Source organism: Aythya fuligula, chromosome 2 (genome assembly GCF_009819795.1).
Source record: "Aythya fuligula isolate bAytFul2 chromosome 2, bAytFul2.pri, whole genome shotgun sequence".
Lineage (NCBI taxonomy): Eukaryota > Metazoa > Chordata > Aves > Anseriformes > Anatidae > Aythya > Aythya fuligula.
In genome coordinates, this window is record NC_045560.1 from 22867731 (window position 1) to 22895036 (window position 27306).

The 27306-nt window shown below is 40.6% G+C and overlaps 1 protein-coding gene across 8 annotated transcripts in view; it reads left to right on the forward strand.

Annotated features, from left to right (window-relative positions):
• The window catches only part of ADAM22 (ADAM metallopeptidase domain 22), a 134865-nt gene that overhangs the window by 46807 nt on the left and 60752 nt on the right, over positions 1 to 27306 (forward strand). For all 8 annotated transcript variants that reach the window (XM_032181626.1, XM_032181629.1, XM_032181628.1 and 5 more), the window contains exon 4: positions 16293 to 16359. In XM_032181626.1, coding sequence (XP_032037517.1) covers positions 16293 to 16359 — 67 coding nt within the window. The remainder of the gene's footprint in view (positions 1 to 16292; positions 16360 to 27306) is intronic.

Consider the following 27306-nt stretch of genomic DNA (forward strand, 5'->3'; position numbering starts at 1 on the left):
ACAGAAATGGATTGATTTTTAAAAGTTTTATGTATTAATACCCTCTGCTTTACTAACAAATACAATAAATACTCAGCAGCTCAAAATATGTTGTGTATAGGTTCTGGAGAGAAAATGGCAATTTGGGAACAAAGTGGAAAGATAATTTACAGCAGGTTCTTTGCTTTAAAACAAAGCCTGTTACATCAAAGCTATACAAACATTTTCTGGCTAGTTTCTTCTTTGCTTTCTTTGCTCCAATGAATCCATTACACAGCAGAATGGAAATGATGAAGTTGTTGATGCCAACCCCAGAGTCTGAAGGGCAGTGACGAGTGTACACTTAGTACAGAAACAAGCAAATCAGGGCTGTGAATCTGAGTGTACAGGGCTGTGCAGGTCTTTCACAATAAGTGTTTTAAAAAGAAAAATCGTGTAATCTGTTACATTTCTGATTAAAGCTTCAGTTTGGAAAAGTTATATATATACAAATATATATATATACATGAATATATATATGTATTTTGGTAAAAAGACATTTGTTGAAAAACCAGCACTAAGAGAGAACATGTTTGCAGGGTGTCAGAGGTGTCTCAGACATCTTCTATCTGTTGTTATGCTCTCGTTCTCTGGTTGCTGTGGAGCAAAGTTGCGTGCATCTCCACACAACACTGGTCTGTAAGCAAAACAAATGTAAATGGACAAACACATTTATTCCCATTAAGGCTTTCCTTAAATTTAGGGACTTTACTTTTGAATTACCTTTTCTATAAGGCTATAAATGTTTCTAATTTTGCCAGCCAATGTTTGAGGTTGCATCACCTCCCCCCAAACACTGTTAGCTATGTGCACAACCAATTAGCTTGTAAGGAAATCAACACTGCACATGTCTTTATGATTTAAGAAACAGCTGCATATATTTTTCTAACTTTCCTTTTAATACTCATCTCCTAATATTAAGGTACAATGCTGCAGAATTCAGTCATATCAGCAGTCTTAAGCAGAAGTACTGAAACTATTCCTGTGGGGAAAAAAGAAAAATAAATAAATAAACAACAAAAAACAACACACATTGCAGGATTGATTAATTACTATTAATTAATTACTAGTATTAATTACTAGTATGTTTGTAAATATGTCTGTCTGGTTTTGTGAGGGAAAAATAGTCTGTATTAGATATCTATGCATGTAACTCTTGTAACGTAAAAACAACCTCCTTGGAGGTTGTTTTGCTTTACATTTAGCTCAGAATTACATGCTACGAGATTGTGTGGAGCTTTTGGATGCGTTCTCCTGTTCTGCAAGCCACATTAGCCTCCCTGATGCTCGCATGTCAAAAGCATTGCACTGCAGAACCTGAGTCTTGAATTCAGATTTTACTGTAAGTAATTCATGTCGTGTTAGAAGGATTATTTTTGGAAACATAAATAATTTAAAGAACTGAGCAAGACTCTAGAAATACGTTGTAAGGAGGATAATAATGGTATCCTTATACATTTCCATGCTAAAGAGGAAAATACAATCTTGAACGTGTGCTCATTAGTGTGAGACACAGGCACAAACAGTGGTGCCATTATCTAAATTAGTGTTTGCAAAACTAAACATGATGTTGCTTAAAAACTGATGAGCGCTGCTGTGAATGAGAGGCTCTTGAACTCTCAGCTGAGGCCCTGGTGTGTCCTCCCGGGGATGTTCCACCACCTGATTTTAGGATGGTGAACACATGTCACAGAGGGGGATCCCATAGGGACCAGCCTCCCAGCTCCCCATGGCTCAGCAGCATGGAGCAGGGAGGGAGATGATGCAGTGGATTTCCTTGTTTCTTTAAAATGTCCATTTATACCTTTGCTCAGCTGTCGAGGTTCCTCAGGGACACCAGGTTAACTCAGGATGAGGCCAAGTGAGGAGGTGGGGTGCCTCCCTGTTTAAAACAGTGTCAGCAAATTACTGAGACGCCAAGCAAAGATGACAGGAGATTTGAAAGTAGTTTTTCTTGTAGAAATGCTTGGTCAAATTCAAACTCATCATTCACTGAAGCAGAACTTTAATTATAAGCAGCTCCATGCTCAGATGCGGATCACAGCTAGAGCCACCTGCATGTGACTGCAGCCCTGGCTGGTTGAATGCCTTTACAGACGCTGGGCTTGCTCTCAGCCACAGACCCCATTAATCAGCCTGCTGTGCTTTGCATCTCATTTCTGGATGCACAACCGGACCCTTGCGTGGGCAGCCTGTGCCACGTTTGGGCAGAAGGACAGGAGTGCAAGGGAGGTGGTGGCACACAGGAGTGATGCTGAGCTCTCTGTTCCCTGTCCCTTTGCCCAACATCAGTGGGCTTTCTGCAGTCAGAGGCCTTGTGAAGAAGTGCTGTGTAGACAGAGCCATTCAGGGTATTTGTGTCAAAGATTGAGGGAATATGTTGTATTGTGTGCTCTTTAGGGTGGGATTTCTGCCCTTTCAAGGCTTCTTACTGTACTGCTATGTAGCACTTAAAAGTGTCTGCAGCTGCTCTGCACTTTTGGACATTCACATTTTATGAACAAGGATCTGGCTATACAGTCACTTGGTGAAAATTAACTCTAAACAGACTTACCTTTTCATCCTAGTTACATTCAGCTGTTCAGAGTGACATGGACATAGAGCTCTTAGAGGAAAACAAGGCATGTGGCAGAACAGCCAAATATGTCCCTGCTCACTTGTGCACCTGGTAGAGCTGCTTTCATGGTTGTACCTTGTAACTCTTCCTGTAAGATGTGCTTTGCAATGCTGCTGTAGTGCTTTGCTGCACCACATTCAAAACATAACTGCTTGGTGCCAGATAGTTGACAAATTGCAGGAAATACCATTTGTTGAGTCTACCAGAGCTGAGATGGCAGGTGCTCAGCCTGACCTACAGAAAACACGACAATCCTGGAAAAAAGTCCTAGAAAGGGTAAGTAAATTCTGGATGGGGAAAAGATGGAGGTTGTTAGTCCTTTGAAAAGTGACAACTAGAGTTGGCAGGCTCGTGTATGAAGAAACCTTTTTGTCCAGAAGAGGACACTTGTCTCTACCTCATAAAGCTGTTCTGATTTTATTAATGGATATGTAAGGCATGTCCATCTGCAACTCTGAGAGGCCACAGGAAGAGACAAAACATTCATAAGGATTTGCATCATAACAAAAGGAAGACTTTGAGTCTTTGACACCATTAACCCCCTTCAGGGAAGTCAGTGGCAAGTGTTCTGGAGGTGTAAGGGCAATGGTTCAAATTTAAGACTGCTTGGGAAGAATGCTGCTTGGGCCAAAGACCAATCTGCGCTGACCCTGCCAGTTTTTCGATCCTAGGATACATCACTTCTGCTGCTCAGGTGGCAGAGAGAGAAGTTGCAGGTGGTTTATTTTTGAGCACGGCTGAATAAAATATGTCAAATTCAGAAAATGTCTGTTAACACGTTAGCCACATCAGTGAGCATGAAGGAGAAAGCAATTTGGTTTGTGATCTGAGTCAAGAGAGCTAGCATGTAGTCTGCTATTTTCTAATTGTATGAATTTAAAACTAGATTTCTCTAAACAGAATTCTGCAGACAAAGCAATGGATTGCTTCTGATTTAGGACAGGATAGAAATGGAAGATGAGAATAAAGGGGTAGGAAAAGGAATGATTGAAATAAGGGATGGAAAAAGATGGAGGAGCAAGAGAAGACAAATAAGTAAATTGGATTTATAATGCATAGTGAATTGCTGACAGATGCCTCCCAGGCATGTAGAATATATAAGCTGCATAAATGTATATGCCTATGTAGTTTATACAGGATCTCAGATATGCATATGTATATAAGAAATGGATGGCAGCAGCAGAGCATCAGTCAAATAATTTCTACCAACCTTATAGGAATGAACCAGCTATAAATCTTAATATTTTTTGTTTATAACTTTTTTTTTTTTTTTTTTAACTGATCCTTGCACCTTTTTAGGTGGATGTATGCAAGCTGTTAATGATGCTGGTGATTTCATACTGTGGTGTTTGTTTTTTTTTTTACTACTTACAAACCAGCCATGGTTATGGCACATACCAGTGTCACCAGCCTTAATTTAGGATTTGTTTGTCTTTGAGAAAGAGTATGAAGGTGGAGAATTTGGTAAATAGAGGAGTGAAACTGGTGCTGGGGTAGAAGGGATGTGATATGTATCATTAAAAAAGTGTATAATATGTGAACCCTGCAGGTGTTTTGGTGTAGGATTGTCAGTATGAGTTGAGCTGTAGTCTAATCAATGCACCAGTAGGTGAAAAACAGTCAGTGCTGCATTTTCAGAAACAGATCTTCCTGGTGTGTGCACGTGGGGCTGTGGACCAGTCTCTGCAGTGGAGGCAGCTGGCAGAGTGCTGCTGACTGCTGTTGCTCCATGCAGCTGTTGTAGGGTACGCAATGTGATTAGGAACCAGGTATTTAAAAGCAAGCTTGTGCTGATATGTGGAAAACAGCTTGCATCAAATAAGCACTTTTTTTTTTTTTTTTTTTTTTTTTTTGTCTGAGTTTCATTAAATGTCTTTGGATAGAAATGTAATTTTAAAATATCATATTACTGAATTCATTTTATCCTAAAGGATCAGTGACAGCGATTAAGCATGAAAGAAATGAAACTGCGTCATGCCATGCCCATCTGTCCTGGTATTGGCGATGGGGATGCTGTGAAAGAAAGAGCACATGGGCTTGTCCACTTTCTGGGTCCTTTCCACCACCCCCTCCCAATATTGGTGGCTGTTTGATGAATTATGCCAGGAGGAGAGTCCTGCATATGCCTTTTAGTATCTGTTTCTGAAACTGTTGTCTGTGACTTTCTCTAACTCCTTTTGGGGATAACTTTGGATGCCATCTGCCAGTGCAACCTCCTGTGGAAGCATGATCACAACCTGTTGTGTGATATAGCACCATCAATGATCTGTTTTAAATTGGTCTACTAATTTCTTCAAGTGTTTCCTTATTCTAGTGATGTGAATTAGGTGACTGACATCTTTGAGTTAATTTTCTCTATGGCTCATATAATATTGTCAACCTTTATCTTATTGCCATCACCCTCAGCTCTCTTCTCCAAATTGAAGTGCCTTTTGAGTTTAGAGAGGATGATTTACTTGTAGGTAACAAACAGGGAGGCAAAGTATCCTGCTGGGTCATCAGCAATGCCAGAGTTGTCTGGCAAGCCAGACAAATCCTACTTGGAGCAGCATTAGGAAATGGATTTTTTCTCTCTCTCTAAAGCTAGCTGTCCTCCTGCATTGTACATGCTAAATGAAGATTGATGACTGTAAGCATGGGGAGCTGTGATAATTCCTTGGATGGTGGTTAAGTGATTGGTGTTGTCTCAGGATCTGGCTCCTGAGGGCTCAATAATTAAGGGACTCCTGTTCCTCCATTCTTCATTCATTTTTAAGATGAGTGATGAATTTTATTCTACAAAGTTTTGTGCCATTTGTCATGTGTGGATGTTCTGGGAGATTTTCCTGTTAATGCAGACTGCTTCTCCAAGAGACTGCTTTTGTTGTCTCTCCTCCTATGCATTTAGATTTGTTTTGCATGGTTTCAGACTGAAATTCCACCTCACCCACAAATGCAGTATGAGACCTTTGACTTCTGATCCAGATAATGTTCTGTGCTGTTAAAATGCACCTTCTTTATCAAAAGAGAGAGATTACAGTGCTAGAGCAGGTTCCTATAATTTTAGTTTCTTGCTCTTTAATTTGCCTACCATTGTAGATATTTTTTGTAGATATTTTTCACATCAAGAATATTTTTTCCTTAGCCCCTCTACCAGTAACAGGCTTTTTTTCAATGTCTTTTTAGTTTCAAGCCCATTTCCATCTTCTTGAAGTTCTAGCAGGTTATCCCCATCAGAATAAATTTTAGAAACTAGTTTCCAAATTGAAGGTTTTCCATCTTTTCAATTAAAGCTATTTTCAGGGAAGCCCTCTTCTGAGGGTCATTCAGGTTTGTTTTGTTAACAAAAGAAAAAGTAGGGGTAACCATTTTTTTTTCTAATCTCCTTTCTGAAGCATCTCAGGTACTTGCACAGTTGATGCATTTATTAGGTTAACAATAAAAACAAACATCTCCATATTTTTTCAATTCAAATATGTGTGCTAATACTTTCTAATTATATGAAAAGACAAACTGCTCAGTGGATATTCTTCTTGGTGATTACTACATAAACATTTATTGGGGCATGAGTGACATTTCAAATTTTAGGATAAAATGCAAATTCTAATAGCAAGTAACCACAAACTTAATAGGTGATTGTCCTAAGCACGTCTGGAAAAAATGGCAGCACAGCAGGGGAATGTTTTGCTGTCATGAAGGATGCACATTTTTGGATGGATGTGTTTTGTGTTATTGCCAAACTATAAATGCAGCCCTGAGAGATACTGACTCCTTTGCAGGTCTTCCTTGGCATCATGCAGAAGTGGGAAGCAGCAGCAACGCTTGTGCAAAGGTGCAAAGGGTGATGGGCTGGGGAACAGTGGAGGAGCAGGGGCATAGAGAGAGGACCTACATCCTAGAATCCTAGAATCATTGAGGTTGGAAAAGACCTCCAAGATCATCTGGTCCAACCATCCACCTACTACCAACGTCACCCACTAAACCACGTCCCCAAGCACCACGTCCAACCTTTCCTTGAACACCCTCAGGGACGGCGACTCCACCATCTCCTTGGGCAACCCATCCCAATGCCTGACTGCTCTATCTGAGAAGAAATGTCTCCTCATATCCAACCTCAACCTCCCTGGCCCAACTTGAGGCCATTCCCTCTAGTCCTGAGATAGGTACGGTGATGAGAAGTTTGGAAGGAGATGACAGGATGGGCAGGAACTTGAGCAGAGCATAGCTTGTCCCCTTTGTAATCCTATTTTATGGAGCTGAATTGTTTTCTTTTTTTTTTTCTCTCTCTCTGTTTTTTTTTTTTTTTTTTTTTTTTTTTTTTTTTTTTTTTTTCTGTAATCAGTTGCTATCTGTCTGTTGCCAAAATAAAATAGTCTGTGAATGAAGTAGGGCAACGTGGCACTTTGCTGGAGAGTCCCAGTTTGTCCATCACTAGGTTGGGAAAAGCAGGTGGTGGTGCCTGGGCCCTTTGGCAGGGATTTCCTGCATGGCCCTGGAGAAGTGTCTTCCAAAGTGGTGCCAGCACCTCCCGGTCTACGGACTGTCTGTCGTTCTTCAGGTGCCACTTGAGCAGGACACCTGGGATCAGCTCCAAAGAACACCAAGAGCAGCTGGGTTGTCCAAAATCCAGTGAGTGTCGGGCAGGACATGTTTGAAATGTGTTATGAAGAAAAAAATACTGTATTTCTACAATAAAAGATTCTGCGATGTTTCAAAGTGGGCACCTAAAGCAAACAGATGCTTTGCAACTTTTTAGTGTAGAGGAAAATGCTAGCACCTGATCTCCCCAGGGCAGTATTTAGAGATTTCAGTATTTGTGTTCTGTAAAGACTTTAAGAGAACGTTATAGAAATGCCCATGAGTACAGGAATAATTCAGGTTTTTGCTCCAAGGCAAAATGACATATACAATAACTAAAATTTGAGGGCAAATCTTGAAGAAAGCAACAAATATTTAGTGACTGCCATTAACTAAATGATGCAGGTGTTCTATGCAAAATGTATGTGCTTGTGTTTCACAGCACAGAGTCATGTTGGGGCTACACTGAGGTGGCTGATATGTTTTATAACAGCTGAGCATTTAGTTTTGCAGATCTTCTCCTTTAATATAGTGTTTATGTACAGTACACAAATATGAATGAAGACTTGGGTTGAAATGTGCTTGAAATCACAACAGAAATTACCTGGGAAGTGTAATTTTCCATAGAGTATAAACAAAGAGGCATATTAAACATGAGGCATATTAAACATTAAACTTCCCTGGTAGATTTGTGTAAAAATGTGTGAAAATGTGTAGCCTGTGCCTCTTGTGTGCTTGCCTCTTCCCTTTATTATGAATTTACAATCTTCTCAAATACTAAAATTAACTATGATTTTCCTGCCTTTAAAGAAATAAGCATATGAGCAGAATGGCATTGAGGAAACTGTCTTTCCTTTGTAGTAGTGGTATGAACACAGTCTAAAAATATCTACTCGTTTTAGTAGGACTCCTGAAATTTCTGTTGGAAAAGAAAAAAATGCAATTGCCTGAAGATATACTGGTGTAAATTATTCATCAGCAAAAGCAGAGTGAGGGCTTATTGACACTTGCATTGCCATCACGACCGTAAGGAAAACTAGGTAAAGAGCAGAGCAAGTGAACCTTAACCTCAACTCTGGTTGTAAAAAGAGAATCTTAAAGCTAGAAAAATCCTATTTTGTCTTTCTGCCTGACAAGTTTATTGCAAGCAGCTGTCATCTACTCTTTATTCTTGTTTAAGTTTCTAGTCTATCATTATGGGATCTTGAGTAGCAGTGTCTCCCCTGGGAGATATGGAGGGGTGCAGCTTCCTTGCTGGGGCAGTGGGTGAAGTCTCCCTGTGCCCTGAAAGAGAAGACTATAATCACCTTTCCTTCATTACCAGCAGGCTGAATTAACTGCTGTATTGAATTTGTGTCCCTTGCAGTGCTTGTGCCACAAAATATGTTCAAATACTTTATTTAGTTAAAAATAACTTCATAACATATTTTAGCAATTAAAATAACTTATTTTATCAATTTCAATCATATGTGTCAATAAGTACTAATACTGATGCAAGAAATAGTAACATTAATAATTTCATTGCATTTAAAATCCAATTAAAAATGGAATCTGAAATTAATAGTGAATTCAGAGCTGCTCTTAGTGTGTGTTATTATTCTTACTTTGTTGGGGTATGGACCTATATTCAGTTTTCATTAAAAAATAGTGAAAAGAAATGTAGTGAAATATGATGAGTCAGTAAATGATTAATTTGTCAGTAAATTGATTAATTAATAAGTATGTCTCTTCCTAGCTGTAGAACTTAAAGTATAAACTCTTATACTTTTTCCTGGAAAATATAAGCAGTAGCTGTTCATCATTATGTGCCACATCTTACAGTAAGAAATTTCTCATAAGATTGCCCATTCAATCATTTAGGAGATCAGACTTTGAATTGCACAGGCTGAAAAGGATGGGTCAAAAAGTCCATGGCATAGTAACTGCAGATGGACACCACAAAATACATTCTGGCAGTGAGAGCTGGATGCAACAACAGTTCATGTTGATAAGGCTTGTCCAGGATATGTCCGTGCCAGCCTGAGCCTTAGAGCCACCACCGTGGCTTTATGAGTTTTCCTCAGTTTTTGTTGGGTCCCTCTCTCCAGCAATAGGAACCATGTGTGTAATAGAAATTGAGTGAAACTCACCAAGAGTGTCTTCAATCTGCTTAAATCTTTTCCCAGTGAGAAACGAAGCCAACCCAGTAAAACAAACCCACGCAGTTCATGAGCCAGGTACTGGGGCTGTAAAGCTTCCTGTCTGATGCTGGGGGTGGAGGCCCTGTGCGGGGCTGCAGCCTTGCTCTGCACTTTGGTGTCTCCAGGAGGATGCCGGGCAGTTAATGTAGTGTCCTGCAGGCAAATTGGCTGTTAATGGATAAAGGGATTAAGTGCATTTTTAAGTCAAATGGAATTAGAGGTCTTAGAGAGAAGTCCCATAAAGGAAGAATTTGAGCAAATGTTATTATTTGGAAAAAACTTCATCAGAGATTCATGCTTTGCATCATTGTTATTGAAATGTGAAATTAAGCTCCAGGAAAGGATTGAGATTGGTACAACTCAGCATTTGTGTATAATCCCTTGAGGACATTTATAAGTTTGCAATTTCTTTTTAGAGAAAGTCTTTAGTAGTCAGTAAAAGTAGAAATGTTACAAAATTACTTCTTTCTCCCTTACTTGTTAGCAGCAAGAACAGAAAAGCACAGTGAGAATATATACATATATGTATTTTTTAAGAGAAGCTTCAGTTTGTGCAGGCATGAACCGGCACTGCTTTTCTCAATTGTTTTTTTTTTTTTTTTTTTTCTTTCTTTTTTTTTTTTTTTCCAGTCATCACATAGGCAAAGTGAAATCTAAGAGAAGCTAACTAATGTTGGTGCACATTTGGCAAATTTAACAGCTACAATGATTACATTAACTACCCACATGAACAGAAATTCAGGAATTCTTTTGAGGGGAAGTTTTTCCCTGTATGAAAGTGTTAGAGCCGTGGCTACTGAAGCAGATACATTTGTGCGGTATGGACACAGCTAATGCCCCCTGAAGTGCAGGGGAAGATCATGAATGAGCAGAGAGAAGGTGTTTGGGTCGTCCTGAGGATAAAGGAGAATTAACATGCACTAGCTAGTCAGATACAGAAATCTGCCAGCCAACTGGTTTTCTTGAGTTTATCATGCTGTTTTTTTTTTGGCTCTCTCTTTTGTTGTTGTTGTTGTTGTTGTTGTTGTCTCATTGCTGATAGTGAAATTGTATTAGGACCATAGTGTAATGCCAGGTAATGCACCTAGTCCCTCTTACTCTTACTGACTGGCAGGCAGAAACATCCCTTCTGTTCCCTCTCATCTGCTTTTCCACTTTCTTAGTCCTTGTTTCATAATAATAATCAACCTGCCTTCTAAACAATCAACCTGCTCTTCTAAAAAATTACCTTCCATAGTCATTCCTTACATATCTATGAGTCTTGCTAATAAAAGGAGTTTTTCAGCACTTTTCTGCAAGCAACATACTGGGTAGTTTCCCATCTTTTACAACAATATTTTATATAAGTGCTAAACTTCCCCTTAGACAACTGAGTTATAATTTAGACCTTTCTAATTTGCTTGGTAAAGGATGTACACAACTCAGGGAAAATATTTCGTTTGAGTGCTCGTTGCTTTTACTGCAGCCCTCTTGAGTAGGAGGCTCCCTTCTGACAGCTTGTCCTGCAACACGGGTTATCACTAATTGTGCAGTTGATATGGTATCTTTCTCTTATCAATGTCTCCATCATTTCCCTGAACCCATTATTTTCTCCTGAATGTCTCCATTTGTCTGTTTACACTTTCCTACCAGAGTTCGACCCATCTAGACCTTTCTGCTGATTTCAGCTAAAACTCTATCTTACTTTTCAGTAATGCATCTCAGCTCTGATCTCTCATTTGATGTCCTTTTCTGACACCATATGTAATCTGAAATTTCAGGTGTACATAACCGAGAGTTGCGGAGATAGAAATCAGAGTGAACAGACAGAAAAAATGATAAAGAATTCCCCAGATGTCTCATAAGACACAGCAGCAGTATCAGATATCACGAAGGCAGTCAATCCTCTCAATTATAACACTGATGTGCCAACAAAGTTGTATTTTAGTACTGTGATTTTTAACTCTCTTTATTTCTACCTTTCTTAAGTTTGTAATTCTTCCTGTGGTCTCTAAAGAGCTCCCCATCATTTCTGCTCTGCCCTTCCTCCCCCATAAATTTTAGGCACTCCATCTTCATAGTCTCTTAAATATGGAGAGTTAATTTTTGTTCAGAAGCTGGCAATTGCCTTTTTCATCCATTCTGTATTCAAATACAAACCTGTTGCCTTTTCCAAAGTCTTTTATGGCCTCTTTCTTCTTCTTTCAAGTTGAAAGAAGATTCAAGTTCTCAATTGTTTTTTTTATTTCTTTAAATACTGCTTTTTCTATTTCTTTAAATACTCACTTTTTCTGTCCTCTATTCTCTTGCCACCACATTTTTTTTTCCCTCTTTTTTCGTCTGCCTGGAACAGCCTCTTTCTGCTGGCCAACTTCTATATTTCCAAAGTTCATCTGTTTTTCTGGAATTTTGGTCCTGGCTTTGGCTTCGTAAGCCTTGTATCCAAATGTCATAGTTAATTCAAGTTAATTCAAAGTAGAATTTAAGCACGTGTATATGTGTGGTCATGGATAAGGATACTTTCCTTAATTGGGGCCATTCTCTTTAAGAACATCCCCCAGGCTGCCTCCTCTTGTGTACTGTTATTGTGACAATTTTAGAGAGTTGGAAGAGAATGGAGGAGCTTGCTCTTTTTTTTGTTGTTGTTGTTGTTCTGGCCCTCATGCTGTTGGGTCTGTGTGATTGATGTGGTTGTGACTTAGGATGATGCTCCAAAAATGCTGTTGCTGTAAACAAAACTAGTTACACTGCTTGTGTACATTTTTAAAATATCAGAATTCTAAAAGCAGAATTGCTATTATTCTATTATTAGCATAACTGTTTTTTTTTTTCCTTGTAAAAGGCACGGATCACATGTGCTTCTTTCCTGTGAAATGTTTTATTTTTAGATCTTAACATATGCAGGTTTTGCCTTTCCTTTTCAAAGAATTTGTCTCAATGCTTCAGTATATGCATCTGAAAATCTCATTCTGTAGTATTTGTAGTATTTTCTTTTGTAGTGTAGATGTTTTTTTCACAATATTCTATGTCCCTAGTATTTCTAAGATTATTATTATTATTTTTTAACATTCTCACATGCAGATTTTCTTTACAATTGATGCAAAAACTAATACCTAAACTGACAGAGATGGCTTTTAGGATAGATTGGCAGGCAAGTTAACCTATTCTGATTTCATCTCTACCATAGGAAAGCGTTGCATGATTCTCTGTTGAAATGCACATTATTTTATTGCTGAATGCTCATTGTCTTATGTTGCTTAAACAATATTCATTGTATTTTAGTCAAGTGTTTACCTATAGCATTTTTGTTTGTTTTGAGGTAGTGGCTTTCACCGAAATTATACAGTTACACACTTCACTGTTACTGGAGACAAAACATTACCACATATGAGGTGATTTCATGAGAGAAGCATATCTTTTGGCATAAATTTCTAAGATTGTGTATAATTATTAGATTGTGTCTTAGTTTGCAATAGCACAGATTGCACTGTTGGATCTGAGAGTGTTGTGTTTTTTTCATGATACTTTCCATGTAGTGAGTCATAATAACAATAAAATAGCATAGCATGGCATAATTTGTGGCTTTTCCTACTAGTAACATATTCCTGCATGTATCCTGTCTGCCATGTTTTTTAGGGTATGTTTTAAAAATATCTTAAAATTCAGACCTGACATCTGTCTGTAAGCTCTGGGCTTTATTCCCCGGATCTGTGCTGATCGGTGACCTGATGGTATTTCCCCTCCAGCCTGGCTCATTTTGGGAACCAAGGCACTCGTGATGAACCTTGAGAAGAGGGAGGCTGCCAGTGGGTCCCCTGCCAGCCTTTTGTCCCTCCTTTTACTTCTGCCCCAAAGTAGGCTGTGCATGAGGATGAAATGGACCTCTTTAGGTATCAAGGTCTTGGCCTACTTTGAAACTAAAGACTGCTTGAATGGCCTGTGTATGTCCATCCAAGGCATGGTGGCTGGGACATGAGCTTTGACTGCTGGTGACCCTGGAGCTGGACACTGGGGGACCCTACACAGACCTGAGGAGAAATGGGACCCTGCTGGGACACAGGCAGAGCAGCCCAGGCCAGAGGGGCCAGCTGTCCTGGCACAGTAGCCTAAGTCAAATGTTGAGGCAGAAGCTTCTCCAGAGCACTTTTCCAGGACTCAAAGACTCTCCAAGTCAGACACAACTTTTGTGTTTAGCTGCCCTCAGTTGCTTCCATTGACTTGTCCATTTCGACCTTGAACCAGTACAGACTTCATGGCTTCCTGTGGCAAGAGGCTCCACTTTGTAACTAGGGACTGTACTTAAAAAAGGTCTCCTTTCACTAGGTTTGAACTTGCTGACCTCTTCTGTTGCCTCCTCATTCTTGCATTGCACAAGGCAGAGAACAATCACTGTTTGTTTTTTCATGCTGAACATGATTTCCAGATCTTCAAGAACATAACACATGATCCTCAAGAACATAAAAACATTGATAGCAATATCTTTAAAAATATATATATATTTAACATTCACTTCTGAGAGTGAATGTAATCCAAACGATTGTAATCAGTAACTCAAGCAACAGCATCTCTATGTTCCTCAATAATGGGTCACTCACCAGCAGCTCTTTAGTTTCAATAGAGGTGTATGGGCCTGGCCAGAATTAAGGGGGTCTTGGAGGGCAAATCTGGGGGCAGCCGTCTGTGCCAGTACTGCAGTAGCTAAAGGAGTCACTCACCCTTTCTTCCTCCCCTATTTACAGCTGCTCAGATGCTTTCCCTCCCCTGCATAAGCTCTGGAGCTCATCATACTTCTTCACAAGGGACACGAATTACCTAGCGCAGCAAAAACATGGGGTTGTTGAATCCTCCCAAGTGCTCTTTGATGAATGCCAGTACTGACACCAAGAGTATTTTGATGAGTGTTAGTTCTGACACCAAGCACTTTGATGAGTGCTTGTGCTGACACAAGGTGGGTTCAAGGCTTGCTGATGAGGGGGCCTGGGGACTTCCTACTCTCAAGCAGCAGCCAGCTGTGAACTCACCCAACTGTGACTGATGGACCCCACCTCCATGGACAGTTATCCCATGGATGCTCCCATTCAGAACTTTATTAGCATCCCTCTTTTTGTTGCCTCTGTTGCTTGCACTTGGATATGAAGCCTTTATTTTAACAGCCACTCTCCATTTACTCATTGATATTCTAAGTCCATTTAAGTTTGTGCCAGCCTTTTCTAGAGCTTAATTAGCTACCTTTACACATCAGTTTATAAATCCTGGAGCATTTGGATCCCCTCACAATCCAAGTTTTTGGTAGACTTCAGCAGCTTTCCATTCCCCAGTTACCCCAGGAGCCTCTATTTGCTTCCAGGTAACTGAGCTTTCTGAACAAAGTTGTCCAGGACCTGCCCACAGTATTTGGAAGAATCAGTAATATTAATCTTACCTCGCTTTGACTGGAAATACGTCTTCTTTCATGTATTCTGGGATGACAGTTGTGTTTTTCAGGAAGACATCCTATTGATCTGGCAAATCATTTTGCCAGAGACAAGTGCGGTCACGTCTCTCTTCCTTTATAAACCAGGCCCTCCAAAACAACGTAATATAAATTCCCTCTAGCCCTTAAGTGCATAAATTTGCTGTTTGTTCAATTGAATTTGATCCTACCTCTAATATCCAGTCCCAAACACCATCCAACTCTTTCCTGTGGGAGTTTTTTTCAGTCATGTTCTTCTTTCCAACTTGGCGTTATCAGCATGTTTCATTAGAGCTCTCCTGATTTTTGTGCCCAGGTTATTATTGTTCTTTTCCCTCCCTCAGCAGATTGGTTCACCCCAGGTGTATTTTTTGTTTGAAAGAGCAACATGCAAATTTGCCTCTTTTGTAGAGAAAGTTTGTGCTCATAGCCTCATGTTCCACAGGGATGTGTCCCTATGGGACTATGGGACTTCCCCTCCCCCTACCCCCTGGTGTCATCCTTTCTTTACCACTTTCTATTTTCCAGTTCAGTCACCTCTTATGTGGGAGAATATCAGGTCATTATGTAAACTTCATCTAGGTAAAATCGTGAATATTCTGAAAGTTTTCAGTGGAATTCTGATGTAGAAGATTTGTTTGCCTAGAAAATAATTTATGAGGGAGAGGATCTGACTGGTGTAGCATGAAGCGTCTTGGTAAATACCATGTGCATTTTGCTTATATACATTTGCCTCAGGTCTAATTATTTTTTTCACTTTATTACTCCAAAGCCTTGTGTACTTTTGTTGCTGGGTTTGTTGTTTCCCAGCTAATTTTCTTCTGGTGTCATGAAAGCCGCAGGGCTCCCTGAGAGAACGGGCCCAAAGGAGCGGGTGCCGTGCAGGACAGCCTGGCACCAGCCGCCCACCTTAGCACTTACCGCTGAGCTCAGCTGGCTGTGAGCCTGTGCTGCTGTGCATCTGTGGCTGGTGGCTTCATCTACCCATTTTGTGTGATCCTGCCTACACTTTTAGGAGGCTTTTTGGTCATTTTATTGTTGGGCTGTTGTGTCCTTGGGAGTCTGCTGGAGGCAGCTGCCATTTTTCCTCAGATGCAGCCTGCTGTAATAGTGACTGCAAATGGTTTCTCATCCTTCTCTGTTTTTTTTCTTTTTCCCTCCCCCATTTAATTTCCTTACTATTCTCTTTAAGCAGCAAGTAGAAAAGTCTCTTGAATTAAAACCATTGTCAGGTGCTGGTTTTGAACATTCCATAAAGGAAAATACCCTCAATTTCCTCTTCCTGCCTACTGCTATTAAAAATCAATGTATACCATGCACTGTGTTACTCCATTGGAGGTGGTTGTTTCCGTGATTTTTAAGAACATTTTAGGAGGAGTATCCTGCAGTTTTTGCCCTTTTCAAATGTAAATGTTTAATCAGTGCTTGCTGAGAGACTGTGCAAGAACACATTCATGAGGTTTATGGTTCTTTTTTCTTATTCTTGCAGTGATCTGCTGTCTTCTGAATATCTTGAGAGGCATATCGAGCAAGGTGGAAAGGCAGTGGAAGTTAAAGTAAGAATTTCCTTTTAATGCGTTGCCTTTTTTATTTGCTTTGCCCTTGATGTTAATGTAAACTCACTTATTTTCTTAGGAGAGAAAACTGTTTTTTTTTTTTTCAGGCATTTTGTTTGCCTCTTCTGAGGCAAGCACATTTCACGTCTTCTAAGTTCTCAGCTTTTTAAAATAAGCAAAAATTAGTACATTAATGTTTATATCAAAATGTTATCCATGAAAAATGAATACGTGGTAGTTCTTTTTGCTAGTAAATATACTTTACTTCTGATACCTCTTGAAGAAAATTCCTCTATTTTGTTAACTAACATTTTCTCACTGTACTAATGAAAAACCTGGGTTTGTTGTTTGTAATGAGTTTCTTCATAATTTTGGGACTAGCAAGATTTATTGTGTAGAATTTTCTAATGGCTGCTCACTGTCTGAAATTGTGGGTTTCTTTCTCTGGACATTTGTGGATGATGGCTATAAAGTCCTGTTGCTTGCAGTTGTCTTCTACATGCTGTCCCACTGCCTTTGCAAGAATGCTTTTGTTATCTGAATACAACATGGGAGAATTTCCCCAAGGATCTTCTAATTGTTATGACAGCACTATGTAGAAGCAAGATATAAAATTGCTTTAGATTACATAAAATGCATATGAAAGTAATACATACTGAGCATAATTAAAGCTCTTTGAATTTGCCTATCAAGCCAATTTAATTTGAAGTTTACATTTTATTTAGAAAACTTTTTTTTTTTTTTTTTTTCACTGACTCTAAGATCAGGTAAGTACCCTGAAACAAATTAGCTAACCTTTATAATGAGAAAGCAGAAGTGAAATCAGACAAAATGTCTAAATCCTTTAGACACTGAATATCTGAATATATATTTCCTTTGGTTTGTCCCTTGCTAATGTTTGTAAGCCTGTAATCTGCTTACTTTTTGTCTCTGATAATAGCCTGAATACATTTTCAGACTGAGGCACACACATACATGTTCCATTAATTTACAAAGAATCATTTTTCAGAAAGTTGTGCTCAGCAATCAAGAAGTCTTGACTCACATTCAGAATATGAGTCAAAGCAGAAATAAAGGTAATAGCTGGTATTTATACGAACAGAACAATCCATTTGTCTGCACTAAAGTATATGTGAAAGTTAGCAAAGTTAAACTTTCCAAGTGCCATCACTGAATTAGGACAAATCTGCTTCTGAGGATTCAAGCAAGGCAATATTTGAAATCAGTGGCTCCTCTCATTGAAGTACCATTTAGTTGCATGGGGAAGGGACGCAGGGTCAAGCCTTTCAGGGAAAGGTCATAAAAGTTTTCTGGGCAAAGCACCTCCCAGTCTCCGGGGTCCCAGAGATTGTCTCCCCTTCAATTAGCCACTTGGCAGGGTCACCACCTAACTTCAGCTTTTAACCACCTCCCTTAGTGCTACTAAACCTTATTTTAATACATTTAATTAAATGGGGGGTCGGTTTAATTAAAGGGGATCGTTTCCAATTGGTGTCACATTTCCTCCTACCTGTGCTCTGCCTGTGCCTTCTGCGCTGTGGGCAGGGACATGCAACGGGGCTTTGCTGTTCCCTCACCCATTGCACCACGAGTTCTTCAGACAGTAGTCCAAGAAGGAGGGCATCATTTTTTAAATGTATATATTTTTAATTTTATTTATTTTTTCTCATTTTGCAACAATTGAACATCCTGGATCAGCGGAGAGAAAAGCAGCTGCTGTGTATCAAAATGTCCAGAAGAACCTGCTGGCCATAATCAGTGCCAAATATTCAGAAAAGTGCAGGTATCAGAAGATTTTCACAAGAGTGCAGGCTGCTAAGTACATTTTGATGTCAGACACCAAGTGAGACTAAGCTCAGTACCCAATTGCTGTTAAAAAATGAATCTGTCTGCCTCTGACTAGCCGGTACTTTTTAGAGCACCTGTAAGTGCTCTGTTGGTCCTTTGAACAAAGTCAAAAGTCCCAGCAGTTTCTCTTTGGCATTTGAGAAACTGAGCTCTGGTTTTAGATCAAATGTTTTGAAAATCCTCCTGCAAATACAAGGATTTTTCGTGCTCATGATTTAGCACCCTCAATTTCTCTGGCAACTGTTTACAGTAACCAGTAAAACAAACTTTAAATTGGTGCTTATAATACACACCAGGCAAAACATAAGTAATTATTATGCTAAATCTTAGGGATGGTGCAGATTGCTTAGATACTTACTTAAAAATAGCCAGTGAAAGAGTGAAACATAATTAAGGCACAGAAAGAAAAGGCAGTGTGTTTTTCAGCCTATTCTTTAGCAGGAGAAGAGGTATTTCGGAAGGGAGGCAGGTTTCTATCATTGCTTCAAGGGGCTGCTCTTCAGTCTGGGAAATATGGGAAAAGCCAGGAGCTTTGGATGGCCGGGGGAAAGCAGCCGTACGTACACGCAGCACTTTGGGAATGCTATAAGCATGGAGGTGTCCAGGAAGCAGATGCCTGCATTGTCTCATACGAGATGTAGCATTGACAACTACTTTTACCACTCCTCCCCCTCTCCAACCCTCCAGTAAAAGTTCCTGTGTGGCAGAATGTGTACAGATCTGCCTTTACTTAGGGTGCTTCAGAGGGAAGAGGAGAGCAGAGAAGGAAAGAAACATTCATAAAATTTAAAATGCCGCTTTGAATGAGCAAAGGGATTTTTATAAGGAGGAGAGTTCTCAGTTTAAGGCACCTTTTTATTTACAAGAGAAAGTTGAATTACATTTGATTGCAGCATAACTCGCTAATAAATTGGGTCACTGTGAGGGTGGAACATGTACATGTTTTTGCAGGGTGCCAGTATTTATCAGCTGCAGAAGAGAGGCTTCTCTGAAAGATGTCCTTGTTGATTTGGCACAGTTTGGCAGCACCTGAGACATTCTTATTAAACCAGTAACAAGATGCAATGCTTAAGAAAAACAAAAGGAGATAGATCTTTGAATTATTTCAGTGTTTCCCCCCTTTTTACTTTAGATCATTTCTCTAGCTTCTTAGGAAAGCAGCAGTATTGTCCTAAATTCCTTTTCGTAGCAAAGAGAATAATCAATTAATAAGAAAGAGAAAAACCCTTCATGCATTGCCTTATTCCTTTTTGTGTCAGTCCAGATCATCCTATGCTCACAGCACATAAATACTCGGCTTGTGTATGCTTTATGTTGCTGCAGTATATCTCTGTGTCCTTTTATCTCTCTCTGTTTTCGGGTTATCATTCTGTCGCTGATGCTGTCAGTGAGATGAAAGGCAAAAACCGGCTATAGTGCTGAGTAACTCACAGTGCTGGATGGTTCCCCCTGAGAAGGAACAACTAGTATCTCTTCTTCAGTGACATTTTCTAAATAAAAAATGTTTCAATTTTCTTCTTTGGAGATTATAACATATGACAATTCTATAAAAATTCTTGGAAAATTGCTTCCTGAAACAATTAAGCAATGAAAATAATTCAGATCCCAGTAAGAGCACTTGCATGGGTAGAGTTGTAATAGATAAACACCATGTATTTTTGATGACGTTTCAATACAACCACAAGGAACTGTATGTCATAGGTAATCCTAAAATTCATAAATGTGGTGGTATAAACACAGGCTGTGTGTCCCAGGCACAAAATTATAGCAGGTATGCTCAAAGCATGAAGCAACATTGCCTTTTGCTTCTCCTTCACAGCATGTTCATAATCATGATAGTGTCAAACAACTTAAGTGGAGTGATAGTGACAGGTACTATTTTTCTCTGTGGTAGTCTTGACAGAGAGGCTTTGGACAAACTTGCCTTGTGACTTAGGATTTCAGCATCCTGTTTGGTTGTGCCCATGGTGCTGGGCACTGCCCAATGTTTGGTTCCTGGCACACAGAAGATTCCTGTTCCTGTAGCTATTTTAATGCCTATGAACAAGAGGGGAAAATTATTGCTCTTGGCTGACTTACTGTGATTAAAGTCTCAGCTTCAGTGTGCCATGATATATATTCGGAAGGCTATTTAAATGCAATTTTAAGGAAAAAGATCCAGAAGGGAGCAAAATATTAAAATCTGGAAAGGCCAGAGAAGGCTGGGGACCATTGACTTTTTATTTTAAAATTCAAAACTCTTTCCTTCAAACCTGCTCTGATAGAGGTGTTGAGGTGCAGTCCATTGGCCAAGGGCAACATCTGTGCTGTCACATCTCAACACATGTGTTTTGGGAGACCTTATCCTAAATACCGTTCAGACATTTCACTGTATCACTACAGGCACTGCCTGACCATAAGGTCACAATAACAAATTATTGCAAACAGTGCAGCCAGAATATACAACTAGTCTGTGAGCAGGTAAGTTTTATTATTAACTAGTTTGTTTCCAACTTGATAGTAAAGCTCTTCCACCAGCAGTTTCCAGATTTAGTGGCATCCACTGTCTGAGCTCTGCAGAGGAATCTGGTGATTTTTGCATATGTATAGTGATAACTTTCCATTTCCTAGCCAGAGAGGAAGGAGTTTCAACTCGACAGAAAAGCCTGTATGCTAAACAGGCTTTCCTGGCAGAGATTCCGTAATGTTCCTGAAAACCTGAGTGCCAACCCAGCTGATGTGAGAGGAGGGAATATGGTGAGGCTCTGCCCCAGGAGCCTGCAGCCCGGGGCTAGCGGGGAGCTGTGTGCACACCCCGCACTTGCACAACCTGGTGATGCAGCCCTGGGGGAGAAAAGAATCTAAAAAGGAACAAATTGTAAATAATGCAGGAATTATATATGCCTATTTCTGGCAGGGCTTTTTTGGCTGTGTCCAGAGACCAAGGAAGCTGTTAGTAACAGAAAAGTCACTTGATAGAAGATTTTGAATAAAGGTGCCCACAGCATCATCAGAGCTCCTGTCTCCCTCATTCCCTCTACAGAGCTCTGCTTGCCTCATGGCTAATTATTAATAAATCTAGGCCATAATCTACTTTTTAGTGATAGCAATAAACAAGCCAAAGAGGAGCTGACAGGGAGTCTAGGAGTCTGACACAGTTTAGTAGGGGGTTCCTGCAAGGTCAATCTCTGTACTGCACTCATTGAAAATTTTCATTAATGATCTAGGTAAAAAAGGTGTGGGCATGTTAATGAAAATTGCTAGCAGTACAATATTGGGAAGCAATACAATGCACAGAAGGATCAGATGGAGAACTTGGCTGTCTTTGACCAAAGGAGTAAGTAAAAATGGGATGAAATTTGATAGAACAAATGGCAACTTCTTTCACTTAGGGACTAATCATAGGATTTTTTTTGCTTAAGATGGTAGACTGTAAATAGCAGAGCACAGAATGACTACATAGTTTACAACTTAAAGGATGCTGCCATGGCAAAGTGAACTGTGATCCCAGAAAGTATTACTTTCCTATTACAGAGTCAAATTATTTCCAGTAGATTTTGGATAGAATTAATGCTATCACGTGTGCCATGATGAAGTGCTGACAAACTTTTAAAATGCCTGTGCATTTTCAGTTGCTCTGGACATACTTTTTTCCAGCAGTATCATGCTGCCATAGTGAATCAAGAGGCATTGAGGAGTATCTTACTTTCCTGTTTTAGCATTATTTGAATTATGGAGACAATTCCTCTGGGTTTCAGTAAAATACAGTATCCCCTGTGGGATACCAGGGCAAGATAATCAGTCATCTCATATAATGCATTTGCCTGACCTAATGGTCCTGCAGGCTGGTGCTTTTAATGTACATTGGCATTAACATTTGTCTTATATCTATACATTTATCTCCTTGCTATTACTAGCTCACTTTTTGCTCGTAATACATCCTGCTACTGTGAAGGAGGAAATTAAAAGTAACAGCTTTCAGTATTAGGAGCCTTTCTCAGGCCATGTTTTTAAATATACTACACTGGAATGAATCTCAGATCATGACTCATGTACAATCTTACAGGTTTAATTATATTGTCTTCCTTCCTTTTATGACATAAAAAAATAAATCCAGTGTTTTAAGCTAGTTCTGAAGGGGAAAAAATGTCAGAATGTCAAAGCCTTCAAGAGCTTAAAATGCACATCCTATTGTAGATGCAGACCCCAGTGATGAGTCCTGGTTCTGCTGAAGTGAAAACTGGGGGGACTTAGTGACCACAACGAAGCACCTCTTGCGTGCCCAGAAAGCCAACAGTATCCTGGGCTGCATCAAAAGCAGCGTTGCCAGCAGGTTGAAGGAGGAGATTCTCCCCCTCTGCTCTGCTCTCATGAGACCCCACCTGGAGTGCTGCGTTCATCTCTGGAGCCCCCAGCACAAGGACATCGATGTAATAAAATGAGTCCAGAGGAGGGCTACAAAGATGATCAAGGGGCTGGAGCAGCTCTCCTGTGAAGACAGGCTGAGGGAGCTGGGGTTGTTCAGCCTGGAGAAGAGAAGGCTCTGGGGAGACCTTACAGTGGCCTGCCAGTACCTAAAGGGGGCCTACAAGGAAAGCTGGGGAGGGACTCTTTGTCAGGGAGTGTAGGGATAAGACAAGGGATAATGACTTTAAAATAAAAAGGGCAGGTTTAGATTAGATATTAAGAAGAAATTCTTCACTCAGAGGGTGGTGAGGCCCTGGCACAGGCTGCCCAGAGAAGCTGTGGATGCTGCATCCCTGGAGGTGTTGAAGGCCAGGCTGGATGGGGCTTTGGGCAACCTGGTCTGGTGGGAGGTGTCCCTGCCCATGGCAGGGGGTTGGAACTGGATGATCTTTAACATCCCTTCCAACCGAAGCCATTCCGTGATTCTGTGAGTGTTCTCCACTGCGGTTTTCACACACCTTAGAGGGAAGGGAGCAATCCAGTGCTTGAAATCACAGAAAAGTCCTGCCAGACTTTTTGTACCTCAAGATTTATATTTTTTCTAGTTACATCGTATAGCATACATGGGCAGAGTGGCATGAACCAAGTGTTCTGTAAACTCAATCCATGCAAAGACTGAATTTAGCTAATGGAAATTAACTACTGCAATAGCATTAAATAACATTAAATCCTTTTGTAGATGCTCTTCTGAAAAACAACAACAACAACAACAACAACAACAAAAAAACAACAAACATTTCCTTTTTGGGTTTAACTTAATCCCCTTGAGGGAAAATTAAACGGAGCAAACTGAAGCTGCTGTACTTCTGAAAGAGCACTTCCACGCAATACTTCAGTGTGCTTTAGCTTGATGTTTTTACTTACTTGATGTTGACTTCTGCATATAGTCCTATTTAGACACATCTGTTTTTCCCTATAGATACTGAACTGGCACTGTATTATATACTCAAGATTAATGGTTCTAGGCAGTCTCAAGCTCTGTGAATTCTCACTTAAAGATAAGTTTCTGTCGTTCAGGAATAATGAAGGGCCAGTAAGGAAATCTGATTAATATTTTTCTCCATTTTACTCAGTACTTTACCATGTTCTGACTGGTAGGTATCCATGTAGGTGCATACCAGCATCTCATCTTTTCACCTGCTTTGTTGTGTTTATAGTAACCTTGCACATCACATGCATATAATTTGGCTTCAGACGCAGCATTGGCTATTAGACTATTGTGAAAGATTAGTATTGGTGGATTATAAAGATTTTTTGTATAGTCCCTTTGAGCATTTGTTCCCTTTTCCCCATGTATAAGAACACATAAATGGGGTAAAGTGGCTGTCATTAAAAGGATTTACATGCTCAGAGGAACTGGGCACTGCTACAAGAACTGACTTAAAGATAACAGAGTAGGGAGGAAGAGGTAACCAACTCTGTTCTCCTTTAGCTCATCTGCATGCAGCAGGTGTTAATTAAAAGCATTTTTTCTTACACTGAGACAAGGCAAGTCAAGAGGCTGTTTCGCAAGCAGATGCCAAGGCAGCTCCCTGACCAGATGGCGTTGTGCTGACATGAGCTCTCCATCCACACCCTGCAGCTACATTCGTGGAGCATCTTCTCGCATAGCAACTGGGCAGTAAACATGAGCCTCATTTGGCCTCAGAGCTGGGATGTTGGGCTTATAGCGTGTGCCATCTGCTGAGGGCGCCCACCGTGAATCACCAACAGCAGCTGGAGTGAGCTGCCTGCATGTGGTACCCCATTATGTACACGTGTGCGTATGTTCAAGAGTGCTGCCAGCAGTCTTTAGGCATAGGCATTTTGTGGAGAAGCCTTGGAAGCGGTGATGCTTTATCTCTAATTTCAGAATTCAGATTTCTGATTTTCAAAACCAGAAATAGAGTTATAAGCTGATGTCACTGCTACCTTTTGCTTCTGTGTTGTGTGGATACACCTGGTATCTGTTTTCCTACAAAAGGCGGACACCGCTTACATTTTCAGAGCAGTTGGCTTTCCAGAGTCTACAGTGCACTTAGCTGAATCCAGAGACCTACTCTGAGGAAGAACATGCTGCACAACAACACGGCCATGCCAGCAGGCCCAATCCTTTGCTGCAAAACATGACAATTAAAAGAGATTTTTCTCTCCATGCAGTTACACTGCCCATTGGAACAACACAAGCCAATGGACCATGTTGTCTTTCCTTCGTACAGACAGAAACCTACCCATAATGAGTCATTTTTGGTCATAGAGGTCAGTTATAAAGGTGTGCAATTTCTTCTCCTGTTGATGTTTTCCATGCACTTAGTTATTACCGGGTTAAAACTTGTACAAGCATCAATAATTCGTAAATAGATCTAAGTGATGACTAAGGAAGCAGTTTTAAAACTTGTACCCCACAACGGGTAGCTCTTTAAAAAGCTAATCGTTATCTGGCACTTCAGAGAAGAGCACCAGAGTCGTTAGCTGGCCTTTTGGGAGCTTTCTGCTGCAAAGGCAGAGGGAGCTGTGTTAGTAGGATCTGATCTAGACCAGCAGTCTCCTTTCCTTTGGATTAATGGGTATTAAAATAGGAAAATGCTGGAAGGAGGAAGTTATTAATTTTAGGGTCAGTGTCTGAGTGTAGCATGAGTTTTAATGGCAAGCAACTCTCCTAATTGCAGAAAAAAAATGCATACTTTGAAGATCTGATGTCAGGTGTTATTTGAAAGCAGATGAATGAGCATCCTTAATTTTCCTCCCCCCGGGGAAGGTCACAGTGTCTCTGCAGTGAATAACAAGTGCTGTCAGTGTATGGTCAGCAAGTACTTTCTTCACTGAAACTGCAGACAAGAGTGAACCTCTGCCATCACTGACTGCAGTGGCGGTTCTTCACTTATTTTCATTTTTTTTGTGAATATGTGTTAATGCTTTTTTCAGTCTCTTTGGTGTTTACTCAACAGCTGGTGCCTCTTTTGGAAGGGACAATCTATCTTAAAGGATAAAAACGGGGGCAGACTTTACTTGCATCGTTAACATCTCTGCCTTTCCATGCTTTCAGTATCTTTGCCACTCTAACTCCTCAAACAGACTGCAGGGAAACTCAGACTGACATGGACATAAAGGCTGCAAGCTGGTTGGCAGTGAGCTGTAGCAGTTCACAAGACAATATAACTCTAATTCAGGATTTTCCTGTAATTATCCAATTTAAGCATGAAGATCAAGATTAAGTCATAAACTGACCACTGTCATAATGATTCATTTGTTTTAATTGATCCTGCTATGGGGTCATTCAATTTATTTATTTATTTATTTATTTATTTATTTATTTAGTAGAATTCTATTCCATTTTTAGCTTCCCAAACTGATGCAGTTCTTATTAAATATCTGTATTTTCCATATTGCTCTTGCAAATCACCAATGGACGACCAAGTCCCAAGGGCACTGGCAGAGAATTTGTTTTGCCTCGTGCTAACCACAGCATAGAATCATAGAATCATAGAATATCCTGAGTTGGAAGGGACCCTTAAGGATCATCAAGTCCAACTCTTGACACCGCACAGGTCTACCCAAAAGTTCAGACCATGTGCCTAAGTTCACAGTCCAATCTCTTCTTAAATTCAGACAGGCTCGGTGCAGTGACCACTTCCCTGGGGAGCCTGTTCCAGTGTGCAACCACCCTCTCTGTGAAGAACCCCCTCCTGACGTCCAGCCTAAATTTCCCCTGCCTCAGCTTAACCCCGTTCCCGCGAGTCCTGTCACTAGTGTTAATGGAGAAAAGGTCTCCTGCCTCCTGACAACCCCTTACGAGGAAGTTGTAGACTGTGATGAGGTCTCCCCTCAGCCTCCTCTTCTCCAGGCTGAACAGGCCCAGTGACCTCAGCCGTTCCTCGTACGTCTTCCCCTCAAGGCCTTTCACCATCTTCGTAGCCCTCCTCTGGACACTTTCCAACAGTTTCATGTCCTTTTTATACTGTGGTACCCAGAACTGCACACAGTACTCGAGGTGAGGCCGCACCAGCGCAGAGTAGAGTGGGACAATCACCTCCCTTGACCTACTAGCGATGCCGTGCTTGATGCACCCCAGGACACGATTGGCCCTCCTGGCTGCCAGGGCACATTGCTGGCTCATATTCAACTTGCTGTCTACCACGACCCCCAGATCCCTCTCTTCCAGGCTGCTCTCCAGTGTCTCATCGCCCAGTCTGTACATGCAGCCAGGGTTTCCCCGTCCCAGGTGCAGGACCCGGCACTTGCTCTTATTGAACTTCATGCGGTTGGTGATTGCCCAGCTCTCCAACCTGTCCAGATCCCTCTGTAAGGCCTTTACGCCCTCATTTGAGTCCACAACTCCTCCAAGTTTGGTGTCATCAGCAAACTTGCTCAAAATACCCTCTATAGCATGTAGAATGGCTGCGTGTCCTGTGGAAGCAAAGCACTTGAACTTCTCTCTGCAGTAACGTAAGATGGCTGTTGGGTACCATGTGAGTGTCCAAGTGTGTAGCTAGAGGAGTGTCACTGGGATGGCATTGTCTCATGGTTAGAAGATACTTAGCCGAATTTTCTCCCAGACCCTATCTGGCCAGTTTCAATTTTAGAGCAGAAAGGGATCTCTGCATCTCTGGCTGACGTATGTCGGAAGAACGGCATTATTTCCTCTTCATCTGAATGCCGAGCCATTTCCTGGTA